This window comes from Podarcis raffonei, chromosome 9, assembly GCF_027172205.1.
Source record: "Podarcis raffonei isolate rPodRaf1 chromosome 9, rPodRaf1.pri, whole genome shotgun sequence".
Classification (NCBI taxonomy): Eukaryota; Metazoa; Chordata; class Lepidosauria; order Squamata; family Lacertidae; genus Podarcis; species Podarcis raffonei.
Window position 1 is genome coordinate 19,797,734 of NC_070610.1, and position 13,744 is coordinate 19,811,477.

Genomic DNA, 13,744 nt, shown 5'->3' on the forward strand with positions numbered 1-13,744 from the left:
ATAACAAACTATAGCTTCAAATTGTTTTTTGTTGGCAACAAACAAGCCAAAGTTAGCTTGCTCTGTTCAGACGATCAAATAAGCCATAGTTTGATAAACCATGACCCAGCAATATGTGCAGAGAAGTGTTTGCTTCAAGTAATGGGTTGATACATTTATTCATTTATTAAATGGCTTTTCATCATTAAATTATGTAATGATTAAAACTAAGCTTAATCAACTGGTTGTTTTTAAGGGTGCTATATTATTTCCTCAAATGTTGTCATGAGGCAAAAATGTGAAAGACTGACAATTTAAAAGAAATGTGCGAATATAGGAATGAGAGAGAGGAGGAGACTTCATGAAGTTAATTCTGTATCCCCAACCACCCACACATACCCATTTCTTGCTCTTCTCTTCCCTTTTGACAACAGTAGGGCTAAGAGTAGGTGTGAAATATGGCAGTGAAAGGTAATGGGGGCAGAGGAAATGGCAGTATGGCAGAACTTGTTATTGAAAATGCAGGAATATATCGGGGAGATATTATAGTACTTCTTATGGCAAGCATTGGTAAAACATGTTGCTTATTGAACAATGCATAAAATACTGGAACGTGCTTGTCAAACATAAAGGCCGGGAGCCTTAGGTCATGGAATTTGCTTCTAAAGGCCTCTTTGATTTGCGTTGAATTATTTTTATCCTGTGTTCTTCAGTGGCTATAGAAAGTCGGCCTTGACCCTGAGCTTTTATTCACTTAGCTCTAGAGTGGAAAGCACATAGTAAAAATTATATAAATCAAATATTGTTTCAGGTTAGTCAGTTTTAATCTTGGTGAGCCATTTATTTTCCTACTGTATGTGTTGGTTGGTATTAGGTTCACTAGAACAAATTGCACTAGGGATCTGTATAGTTTTCAGAAGCAATAGTAACATCCACAAAATAGGGAAGATTAAACAGCTAGGGTACTTTTCCTGTTTGCTGGTCAATACTTGAGTGCGCTTATAGAATTTCAGCCACATAGCACCTAGACAACTTTGAGCCTCTTCTGACATCCCCTCATTCTTAGTAAGGGAACTACTGAAATTTTTTTGCAGCTCTCTGGTCTTTAAGTCTTGTGAGGTGACATTGGGTAAGTTATATCTACAGGAAATATATATTTTTAGAAGCGATGTATTCCTGGGGACAGGGACGCGGGTGGCGCTGCAGGTTAAACCACTGAGCCTAGGACTTGCCAATCAGAAGGTCGGCGGTTCGAATCCCGGCGACGGGGTGAGCTCCTGTTGCTCGGTCCCAACTCCTGCCAACCTAGCAGTTCGAAAGCACGCCAATGTGCAAGTAGATAAATAGGTACCACTCTGGCGGGAAGGTAAACGGCATTTCTGTGTGCTGCTCTGGTTCGCCAGAAGTGACTTAGTCATGCTGGCCACAAGACCCGGAAGCTGTACGCCGGCTCCCTCGGCCAATAAAGCGAGATGAGCGCCGCAACCCCAGAGTCCGTCACGACTGGACCTAATGGTCAGGGGTCCCTTTACCTTTACCTTTATACCTGGGGACAGTATCTCTCTTTGAAGGAATTGGTGTGGCACACAGCTGAGCCTTAAAGGGTGGTAGAACAGAGGTCCCCCAACCTTTTTTGGGCCCAGGGACACTGGAAATGTAAGGAACTGTTGTCATCGCTACAACATACCCATTTGAAAAACTGGCAATCCTCGGAACGCCCCACAAACGAGCCAGTAGCCTGCACATATCCCAAAGCAAATTTAAGTAACAGACTCTCTGAAAGACACCAAAGGCCCCTAATCTAAAATGTAAGCAGAAGCTTCTCCTTTTGGTTACCCCAGAGGAGAGGGAAGAGGGAGAACAAAAAGCCAGTTAATACCGTATTTTTCCATGTATAAGACTAGGTTTTTTCCTAAAAAAATGTCAAAAATCAGGAGGCGTCTTATACATGCGGGCGTTTTATAGATGGAAAAATGCAGTAATTGGGTTACTAATCCATGGTTTAAGTTACATGTGAACCTTCTTAGAATCTTCTAAATACATTTTGTATTAAAAAATGTATTTATATGGGGGGGTTTAAAAAAAAAATTGCCAGTCATTTTGAAGGGTAATGTGATTTTAGCTGTAATGTTCTCATTAATTTGTCCCTGGTGTTTGAGTAATGCAGTATTAGAGGCACAGGAATTGCAATCTGTTGCGAGATCAGATGCTTTATTTTGTAATATTGCTTTAGTAATGGGATTATGGGTCAGACAGAAAAATGGAAAAATACTATATCTAGTTTCATGCTATTTCCATTTCCATCTTGAATTTAATTAAGTAAAGATTTTTATGTCTGACAGTTAATATGGTTTAACACCAAGTGCACCAGTTACCTTTTGGGGTGGCAGAGTTTTGAAGGTGCGAGGGCACCCATAATTCTTGGATTTAGTAAAAGTTAGAATAAATCAAGCTTTGATTAAACTGGGCTGAACACAGCAGCACCCTGAATTTTGCACCCACAAAACTCTGGCACCCCAACACTTCCCAGGTGTACTTGCCTTCGCATTTATTTCATCTTTGCAAACTGAAAATGACTGGCTTAAGAAATTGAAATATAGGCTGTTGCAGTGTTTGTTTACAATATTTGTATAACATAGTGGTTCTCAAAGCAGCTCACAATAATAAGATGAGATTTATAGGCAGATTATGTTGCCCACGCAAGAACAGATCCGGAATACCATCTGCTGCTGTTGTGCTGTAGTACTGCATGGCTCATGGCTCTGTTCTCTTGCAAAGTTGTGATACTGGTGGGCTAATAATAATAATAATAATAATAATAATAATAATAATCCTGGGCAGCAGTGTTTTCCAGATTCTTCTCCTCAGTCTATCAGTTGTAGCTGCTCTCATTGCTAGTGCTTTTTCGGGGGGAATTTTATAGGCAAATTCAAATAACCCTTTATCAAGTAGTAATATAGCAAGGTGTGGTACGGTCTTCAATGCTCTGGCAAGTGATCAGAATTTTACTGCACATCTGCATCTGATTAGAAATTTGGCAAAGCAGTGGAGTTATTCTCTTCAGCTCCTGTTTGGCAGGCCATTAGCGACAACCAGCTTAACAAAGTGGTTTCAAGCACACCATGCAAAATTGACAGCTTCTTTAATGGTTATCTCCAGCAAGACAAAGATTGCATAAATTTATTGGTATGGGATAAAGCATAGCTGTCAACTTTTCCCTCTTTTTAAGGGAAATTCCCTTATTCCGAATAGGATTCCTCGCAAGAAAAGGGAAAAGTTGACAGCTATGGATAAAGCTCTCTCTTTCTCTCTTTTTGGTAGGGCTATTCTTTTTTTCTTCTTGTTTTGAATTACAGAACTAAAATAGCATATATTTTAAAAGAATATACAGGCAGCCCCCTGTTAACGTTTTTTCAATATGTGTGTGACCGCATCACACCGAACCTGGAAATGACCTGGAAACATCATAAAGACGTCACTGAAACATAGACCCACACATTCGCTCATTTGTCAGTATTAGTGAAACCATAGTGTGATAGTTCTGTAGCCATGTATTCTAATAAAGTGGTACCTTGGTTTTCGAACGTAATCCATTCTGGAAGACCATTCGAGTTCCAAAACTTTTCAAAACTGAGGCACAAAGGGCGGTCTGCAAATTTAATAGAGAAAACTGAGAAAAATATATTGAAAATTGAAAAAAACATATACACTCAGCGGAAGCCGTTTGACTTCCGAAGCGTGTTCGAAAATGGAAGCATTTCCTTCTGGGTTTACGGCATTTGAAAACTGAAACATTCGTCAATGGAAACATTCAAAAACTGAGGCACCACTGTATGTGGTAAAAGTCAAGGGTCTAATCCAATGATAAGGCTTCCCTACATTAACCACCTGGTTACTAAATTGGTCTTCTCTATGGCCATCTACAGCAGGTGTTAGAGAGTAAGAATGGGATTCTTCCAAGCTATTATGATGGAGTCTCATTGCTAGATCTGTCTTAAAGAAATGTTTGTCCTTCCTGCTTTTTCTTCACATTCAGATTTTAAATGTATGATTTCTATTTCAGGTGTTGTTTATGCGTTTTGTAGTATTTATTCCTTCACAGTTTTCCTGAGTTTTCAAAGTATTGAATTGGTGTGTGCTGTTAAGTATGCATTTTAATCTGTAAATAAAATTTAGAGTCACTTTTTTTAATATGAAGAAAATGACTGTTTATTTCAAGGGAATACTGGACAGAAACGGGGAAATGGGGTGAAGAAGCTTGAGGCTGGAATCTTCCTCCAGCCCAAAAGGGGTTCTCAGTTTAACTGCATGATGATCAGATTGCTGCACTGTAATAGAAAGTTCGTTGTTGCTTATGTATGAAACTGCAGAGTAAGAAACTCTGAAGTTGCCATCTCTGTGTGTTGGGTGATTAGTGTGTGTGTTTGTGTGTGTGTGTGTGTAATTACATAAAATAGTTTCTCTGTTTAATAGCAACACAATCTTCTTTCTAACCCTTTCCCTCTTTCCAAAAAGAACTCCCAAAAAGAGGAGGTGGGGGATGCTTTATTAACCTTTTGGAAACAATGCCTTTATCAGTATGAATTACCTTTATTACCATGATAAGGTATTGATTAAACCATTGGCTTCCATCAAAACAAAGCAGGAAGCAACAACCAAAAGTTGCAGCAGTGCAGAGCTAATCAACAATTAGGGTTGAAGCAACAACGCCAGCTACAGAATACTGTAGTGTACTACAAGGCTCGCCATAGTATCCCTGCACTTTTGCACACATTTAAGCAGGGAAACTTTCCCACGTTAACAATGTGATTTGTTTGAGCATCTGCACTTAACCAGTGACTCAGTCTTATATGTGCTCTGAGACATAATTGAGATCCTGGGCTGCTACAGTTGCTGAGCCCTAACTTAGGCTCACTGGTGTCTAAATTGAGTTAAATATACAACTCTCTAACTAGGGAGTGGTTCTTTATTTACCGAAATGCCATTACAGCATAAATGGTATCATGGCCCATAAACACAGAGAGGCAGCAGTTGCCTTGGGATATGAGGAAGCTACCTCCCAGGTGCCCATAAGCAAACCTGAGGAATAGCTTTGACTCAAACAAGCAAAACTTGAATCAACGTATTTGCCTAGTCCTCCCATCTTAGCCCCACCTTGTCATTAACCAAGCCATCTGTGTGATACTGACTGATATCACTATTTAAATATTAAGAACAATGAGCCTTGTGGCAGCTTCCAGACTTACAAATTTATCATGGCATAAGCTTTCACGGACTGCATTCCATTTCGGCAGACGCAATGCTGTGTCTGTGAATCCACACAATGGATTTTTTATCAAACCACAGGTGTTAATTGTGTTGCCAATGCCAGGATGTCTGTGTTCTAATTACTGTTTTTCTGTGATGGGCCATTGTTAATAAGGTTACGGTCACAGCCTGTACTTTTCTGAATTTAATTTCCTTCTGACCTTGCTGTTTACCCCTTCCCCCAATGTATATATGCACCTGCAACTCAGGATGAAATGGCCTTTAGTTGACAAAACCTAACGCACTAGCCTACTAAGATGCCACAATACTTTTCTTGTTTTTGCTGCAAGAGACTAATATGGCTACCCCTCTGGAAATTTAAATAATAAATTAGTTGCAACTCCCCCTTCCACACTCTGATGCTTAGTATCTGTTGCAGGTAATATTCCTTCAACAACAAAAATAATAATTCTGCTATCAAATCCACAGTGTTGCAGCATACTGGTTGGTGCATATAATCCTGGTTTTCTCCCTTCTAAATATTAGTCTGGTCCTGACACCCAAGTGTGAATCTTTAAAACTTGAGGGCAGATATTTTAATGCTTTCCATTTTGCCTTTGCAATGCAGGGCCTTCAGTTTTAATGCCTCCAGTCTTGTTTTTTGATATATAGCGCCTTTCTCAGCGTTACATGGAAGGCACACATTTAAATTCCAAGCACAACGTTTGCTTAGACTTTTGACTGCTCTTTGGCCTCATTCTTCCTTGGCAAGTGCTTAACTAACTGCCTTTCCGTTCACCCAAGGGTGCTCAGAGGTGCAGTGTTGATAAGCTCCTGTGCACATTTGTCTTGTTCTCTGCAGACAAGAAAAAAGCAAGCAAATTCCAGCCTTTTAAGAAGTTTTTTGGTAGGAGGAAAAAACGGGAGGCGACCCCAGACCAAGAGGACACCAAGCTGAAACCAAGCAGTTCCTTTGGAAATGTCTGCAATGGACTGTCTTCCGATGAAGAGACAAACAGTGGTCTGAGGTAATGAAACTTGTGTATTTTGCCATTGCTGGTGCACCTTTTGTCCTCAGCCTGCCTGGAAGAAAAATGGTAGCTATACTGAGAATTCTTATGTGAATCAAACATGACCATTTTGCATTTTGTCAGCTATTACTTCAGTGCTGTTCTTTTGAAGTAAGTGCTTCTGTAATTTGATGACTCCCAAGGGACTGATTTCAGGATTGCAGCTTTTGCATCCCTGTATGCTAAACACTGAATATTATAAGGTGTTTGTTAAAATATTACTATAAAGTTAACTGGCAGCCCTATAGCTATATAGGTGTTTTACAAAAGATAAACTTGGAGATAGCTCCTCTCCCCCTACACTCACAGCAGGCACTTCATGCATGAAACCATTTAGACATTTATACACTGTCTTAAATAAATACATAAATGTTCAGAACTTGCTTGAGGAAAGAAATTGTAAGTAATGATGGGTGAGTTTCTCCCCTTACTCTTGCTCAATTTGAAATGAGCTCAGGTAGAACAATTTATTCCCCTCCCTGAAATGGGAAGGAAATCATTCTATTTTCAAACTCATTCTGAATCTCAGCTCCTTTGCACCTCAGATGTGCAGCAGAATAGGCTTCTTCTGTTGCCACCTTCCTCTATTAGATATGGAAGGATCAGTACATTTTGGTTCTCTTGGGTTCTATTTTTCCCCAGTCTTAAATGCAATTCTCAACATTTCTGCAGCAATTTGTGATTTATTTTATTTGAAAAGTCCTCATGAAAATTATTCAAAATTTTAGCGTGAACCCCCCCCCCCCATAAACACATTTTAGCATGTTGTTTAGGCTAATGTAGACATTCTTGCAAGCAATGTAAGCCTAATACAATGCATTTTTGTATAATATTTTCACTGATATATTCATTTAAATGCACATTCCCCCCCAATATATTCATTCTTGTCAGCATTTGGTTGGATAACTGCACTGCAAAATCTGGATAAGTGTGAATTTCAAAGGATGCCTGAGTTTCTGTTCTCATATTGTTTAGGAAAGTGTCGATTTGATTTGGGTTTCAAAGCAAACTGAAACGATTTTCTCCCCCCTATTCTCTGCCACAGCCCACTTCACTTTCTTATTTGTCCACAGGGTCAGCGGTGGTGGACAGAGCACCAGTTTAGCAATGTTTAAGTACTAGGAACCTGAACTTTCCAGGTCTCCTGACATTCCTAGTGTGGTGTCAAACGTAATGGGAACTGCCCTTCCAAGGGTTCCTGGAACATTGGGTCTTACAGAACCCTTCCAGTTCCTGATGCCACCAATATCAAATAAATTCAGATGGTATAAAGAAGTAGGTTGAGAAGGCTGAGAAAGTGGCTTAACTGAGCAGGCCCAAACTTTGGAGGATCTGGGGTCTGAATTGGAATTAATGCAGTGGTTTCCATACTGAGGAATGTTTGTTTCAGATCTCTTAGTTACAGAGGATTTAGGCATGTAAATTTAGACATTCGTTTTTTATTATTATTAAAAGCAAGGGTACATGATGCTTAACTTTGGAGTGACTGGCTGCCAAATCTGCTTGTGGGAACTCTCAGCTTGATACATCCACCATAGAATCATAGAATAATAGAGTTGGAAGAGACCACAAGGGTCATCGAGTCCAACCCCCTGCCAAGCAGGAAACACCATCAGAGCACTCCTGACATATGGTTGTCAAGCCTCTGCTTAAAGACCTCCAAAGAAGGAGACTCCACCACACTCCCTGGCAGCAAATTCCACTGTCGAACAGCTCTTACTGCCAGGAAGTTCTTCCTAATGTTTGGGTGGAATCTTCTTTCTTGTAGTTTGGATCCATTGCTCCGTGTCCGCTTCTCTGGAGCAGCAGAAAACAACCTTTCTCCCTCCTCTATGTGACATCCTTTTATATATTTGAACATGGCTATCATATCACCCCTTAACCTCCTCTTCTCCAGGCTAAACATGCCCAGCTCCCTTAGCCGTTCCTCATAAGGCATCGTTTCCAGGCCTTTGACCATTTTGGTTGCCCTCCTCTGGACACGTTCCAGTTTGTCAGTGTCCTTCTTGAACTATGGTGCCCAGAACTGGACGCAGTACTCCAGGTGAGGTCTGACCAGAGCAGAATACAGTGGCACTATTACTTCCCTTGATCTAGATGCTATACTCCTATTGATGCAGCCCAGAATTGCATTGGCTTTTTTAGCTGCCGCATCACACTGTTGGCTCATGTCAAGTTTGTGGTCAACCAAGACTCCTAGATCCTTTTCACATGTACTGCTCTCAAGCCAGGTGTCACCCATCTTGTATTTGTGCCTCTCATTTTTTTTGCCCAAGTGCAATACTTTACATTTCTCCCTGTTAAAGTTCATCTTGTTTGTTTTGGCCCAGTTCTCTAATCTGTCAAGGTCGTTTTGAAGTGTGATCCTGTCCTCTGGGGTGTTAGCCACCCCTCCCAGTTTGGTGTCATCTGCAAATTTGATCAGGTTGCCCTTGAGTCCATCATCCAAGTCGTTGATAAAGATGTTGAATAAGACCAGGCCCAAGACAGAACCCTGTGGCACCCCACTAGTCACTCTTCTCCAGGATGAAGAGGAACCATTGATGAGCACCCTTTGGGTTCGGTCAGTCAGCCAGTTACAATTCACAGACCATGTTGACTGGGAACCATACAAAGCCTATTGAGTCTGTGAATTCAAAATTAATAATCTAATATTAAGCCTAATATTGTACATGCTATTTATCTGGAGCTGCACATTTCCCCTTTCTTGCCTTTCTTCTCATTATATAGTTCTATCTGGCACTCAGGTGCTTTTAATTATTTGTCACAATTGTATTCTGTATTTCTGAGTGCAGCATGTCTGAAACTTACCTCTCTTTATGTTCCCAGCCATCCTGTGAGATAGGTTAGGGAGAATAACTTTATACTTGACCACCAAATGAGGCTCATGGCTGAGAGGGATTCACATTCAGATCTATGCAGTCCAAGTCTAATACTCTAATCCAATGACAAGGAGGCTGTGGCCCTCCCTGATGTTATTGGATGCCACTTCCATCAGCCCCAGCCATCATGATCAAGGATGATAGAAGTTGGAGTCCAACAACATCTGGAAGATGTTCTCCATCCTGGCTCTTACCAGTTATATCTCAGAGGGGTTGGACATAACTGCAATAATCCAGATATGAGCTGGCTCCTATCTTGCCTCTGAAAATACAAAAGAGATTATAAACACATTTTTTTTTCTGCAGGCAAGTATCTTATTTTCTCACAGCTAGCATTTCTGGAAGGCGCTGATGCAGAATGTATGATATCATTAAAAAGTTACAGCCTTTTATCATTATAACGTAAGATTTTGCATAAGGAAGGATATTTCCAACTGTGAAATTGGGTTGCATAAACTATTCCTCATCCCACAGCATGTTTGTAAAGGTTGAAGCTGCAATAAACAATCTCCAGCTGCTCTCTTGATCACTGATGCTGGGAAGTGATTCACCAGTTAGGCCAAGGTAGTCAATGAAGGAACCAGCAAACACGTAGCTCAAATACTACAAGCATAGAAAATGGTGAAATTACAGGTTAACATGATTGAGAGTACATTTTGGTGTATTTTTGTGGCCTCTCAAACTTTTTTTTTTTGCCTGTTTGCTTCATGCAATGAGACTAATATATGAGATACATATGAGAGATATTGCCAGACTTCATTTCCTGTTTATTTCTTGGAGTGCTTACTTCTTCCCTTTAGCATCTTGCATTGCATTGTTCTCATCGCCTCTTGCAGATAGTGCATGTTTCAGTTCTGATGTGCATTGCGGGCCCAAGCCACAGTGGAGCCGTAGCTGGTGAGCTCCAGACTGCAATAAACACAGGACAAGCATTGGGGATTTATTCAAGCCAAAACCGCATTGATTTCACAAGTTTTGGTGCAAGCATTGGGTGTGTATCGTGAATCAACCAACCCAACTGCTGGTTGATTACCTTGCCATGGTTAACCAAGACATAGGGCTCACCCTATGGAACACACCAAATCAGGGTGACCTTGCCCGAGATCACCTGGGTGGAGCTATGGCCTGTCAGGCCCCTTCTGGGCATGTGAACAGAAGCGCCTCCACCCTGGCTGCTTTCAATGGGATACCCTGATTCCCTGGACTGTCAGGATTCCAACTGTGCCGTCTAACCAGACTCAAGGATCCAACCCTAAGCCTTATCCGCCACTCGAGTTGGACCCTCCAAGCCCTAACTGAGAGAAATGGCAGGACGCAGCTTACTTTTATGTCCAGAGAGCAGACAAGAGTGAAGCCAGAGGGCAAGGGTTGCACTCAGTCCACTCACCAAGCCACACCCCCAAGCTCACCCGCGATTGGCTAGAATTGTGGGCGAGCTCCCAGAAGTCATTGGGGTTCATAGGAGGAGGAAATGACGTCCTTCCCTGGTTGCTCTGATCTTGGGTGGACGTTTCTTGTCACGACTCAGGCTGAACTGCAACTGCCGCCACCCCACAGACAGAGGAAAGCGGCTATTCCATTTTTTTTTTATAATAATATTTTATTAAGTTTAACAATAGAGAAGTACATCACCAAACAAAGAACAATAAAAACACAAAAACAAGATTTCACAATACATAAAATACATAAAATACAAACAATTAACCTAAAAAAGAAAAGAAGAAAAAAAACACCCCAGTCAACACACAAAAGTAAAATAAGAAAAAACACAAATCACTCTTTTCTAGTTATTCAACATTGATTAACTTATTTTCCTGACTTCCTCACGTCTCCCTTTTTTGTATCCCTTTTTGACAGTTGGTTCAGCAAATTCATATCCTACCACTTTGTCCTTAAGTATCCTACCTCCCAAATTTATAATTTCAAACTTTTACTCTCGTCACTAAAACCCCTTCATTTCATTTCAATGTCATCAGCATTCATACATTTTACACTGCTTCTGTAAATAAATTTTAAATTTCCTCCAATCCTCTTCCACCAACTCTTCTCCGTGGTCTCGGATTCTGCCAGTCATCTCAGCCATTTCCATTTCGACTATATGGAAAGTGGCTATTCCACCACTGTAATTCACAGTCAAATTTCTGATAAAAACACCAATGTGAGCTCAGCCTTGGATGCAGTGATCATAAGTATCTGAAGAGTCACTCACATGTATCATGGCAACTGTTGCCATAGTATTATCATGCCGTTTTAGTAAAAGGATTGTCAAGTGCACAGTAGGACCTTGCTCCAAGCAATGCTTTATTCATTGCCAGGATTTATTTTTTAAAAAACCCAAACCCCAATAATTTGGCACCCCAAAAGTGATATTATTTTGGAATTATTTTCTCTGGAGGGGGTAAAAGCAAGAAGGCATATGGGTGCGAGCACACTGCAGAATGTTACTCTCATTCTTTTTCATTTTCTTGTTGCTATTTGCGAATGCCTCAGTAAGGGAGTGGGAGGCAGGTTTCTACACTCCTAAAAATATGTGGCAGCTTGAGGTTTCCAAAAGATGATAATGGTCTTAGAATTGTGCAGGAGCGCAGCAAGGACGCAATATAGATAAATCGCTATACTTGGAAATATATTCTTGTCACTGTAGGTGAACCATAAACATACTCACATATAGAAGTATCCGCCAGGATTGTAGCGGATATAGCCATAAAGTATCATAAGAGGAAAGGACACAATCATAGAATCGTTGAAAGATTAAAGATGGAATGTATCTAGAATGGACTGGAGAATTAAATGTGTAGACGAGCAAATTATTTATTTATTTTTTGAATAGTCATCTTCTCATAACTAACTACTGGGCTCAAAAAGTTCTTTCCCCGTTTCATGTTGAGTTTTTTTTTGTTTTTTATTTGAGCAGTTTTTGTTTTGTTTAATAGTTTGTAATTAATTAATTAATTAATTATTAATAGTTTGTAAGCCACTTTGAGTCTTATTTTATAAAGACCGATGGGTTACACATTTTAAAATAAATATTTATAACATTGGCCACCTGTGTATAGTATCATTGGTTGTTCAGAGATATAATACTCTCCAGACATTACCCCATGTAGTTTAAAAACTCATTAGGCACTACTGCCACCAGAGTTACTGCTGGAATGGCACCACAGATCTCTAATTAAACCGATAAAGTGAATTTTCCTATGTTATAACTGTACTTCTGGCCTCTAATAGTGCTCCTTACTTTTATGTAATACTTGCACACTAGATCAGTGTACTAGGGTTGCAGGCAGTAGGTCAGATGTTGATGTGTTTTCTTTACAAATAGATCAGGAAACGCCACTATGAAGTCTATAATTGGAACTTGTGATCCAGATAAGTCACTTGTGGAACTGCACACACAACCAGGATTTTCTCTGACATCTCCACCGCTGCAAGAAAGGCAGCCGAAAAGGCAAGCCGCTTTTAAGCCAAATAGCGGATTGACTGTTTAGCTGTTTGAAGAACTGTGGAGAAAACTTCAAAGAAAGTTCTGGCACTGTCAGGCAATTCTCCACACACAGCTTTTTTGGGGTGGGGGGTGGGAGGTAGGATGAAAACTTATGCCTTAAAAAACTAGTTACTCTTTAAGGTGCCGCAATATTCTTTGTTGTTCTTGCTGCGACAGACTGTCATGGCTACCCCCTCTGGAATCTGATACGATCTTAATAAATTATGTCTAAATTATTATCCCATCTGTTTTCAAACTGAGATTCTTTAGATGAAGATAAGGTTTCTAAAACGAAGTCCTCTTCTACATGCATGTATAGTGCAATATCATGTACTAAAATACGGTACATTGTGTTGTCTTTATTGACACATAGCATTTTATTCCCTTGTGTCTTGAATTCTCTGCAACTCTGAGTTATTCTCAACACTGGGTATGATCCTAGTGAAGTTGAGCACTTTTAAGGCTCGTTGATTTAGTGGCAGAACCAGGCAAGTGCTTAAACCTCCCCTGCTGAAATAAGTAAGACATCAACATGTTTTGCATTTGCTTGATTATGCTCAATGACTGGTAGACTTCAGCAGTAAACATTTATTTAGTGTCTCAAGCAGAAACTGCCAAGCCTTAGGAAGGTGTCCAGTGCTTCTTGTAGCTCTCAAAAATTGTGATAGCATGATGTACTGAACTATTTTAAAGCTTACTAGCCAAGTCCAGCTCAAGAGAGTTCTTAACTCTGCGGACGTGGCCTCTGTCTGGTACAACTGAATGCATTTTATATTATATATAATGCCTTGCTTCTGCTTTGATTTATATTTTTTGGGGGGAAATGATTCAGTCAATTTGCATTTGTTCCAAAGGCTCTTATTAATGGTTTACTAAGTTTTCAAAGACAAAAGCTTTTCATATCGTAATTATATAACAGCAAGAAGAAATTTTCATCTCTCCTATAACTGGAAATTGGAAAGCCTTTGAAATCTTCATTCCCGTTGACTTTTGCTCTGTTTTGCTTCATAATTTCATTTCAAGGAAATCAAGCATTCAAAATACAAATGGTAAATTGCCCTTGATTATATATATTTTACCAC

General features: G+C 40.1%; 1 protein-coding gene across 2 annotated transcripts in view; it reads left to right on the forward strand.

Moving 5' to 3' along the window:
- CRACD (capping protein inhibiting regulator of actin dynamics) overlaps positions 1-13,744 on the forward strand; it is a 106,379-nt gene that overhangs the window by 59,793 nt on the left and 32,842 nt on the right. For both annotated transcript variants that reach the window (XM_053402371.1, XM_053402370.1), the window contains one exon: positions 6,089-6,254. Coding sequence is in view for 1 of the 2 variants with exons in the window: in XM_053402370.1 (XP_053258345.1) it covers positions 6,089-6,254 (166 nt within the window). In the remaining variant the exon portion in view is untranslated. The remainder of the gene's footprint in view (positions 1-6,088; positions 6,255-13,744) is intronic.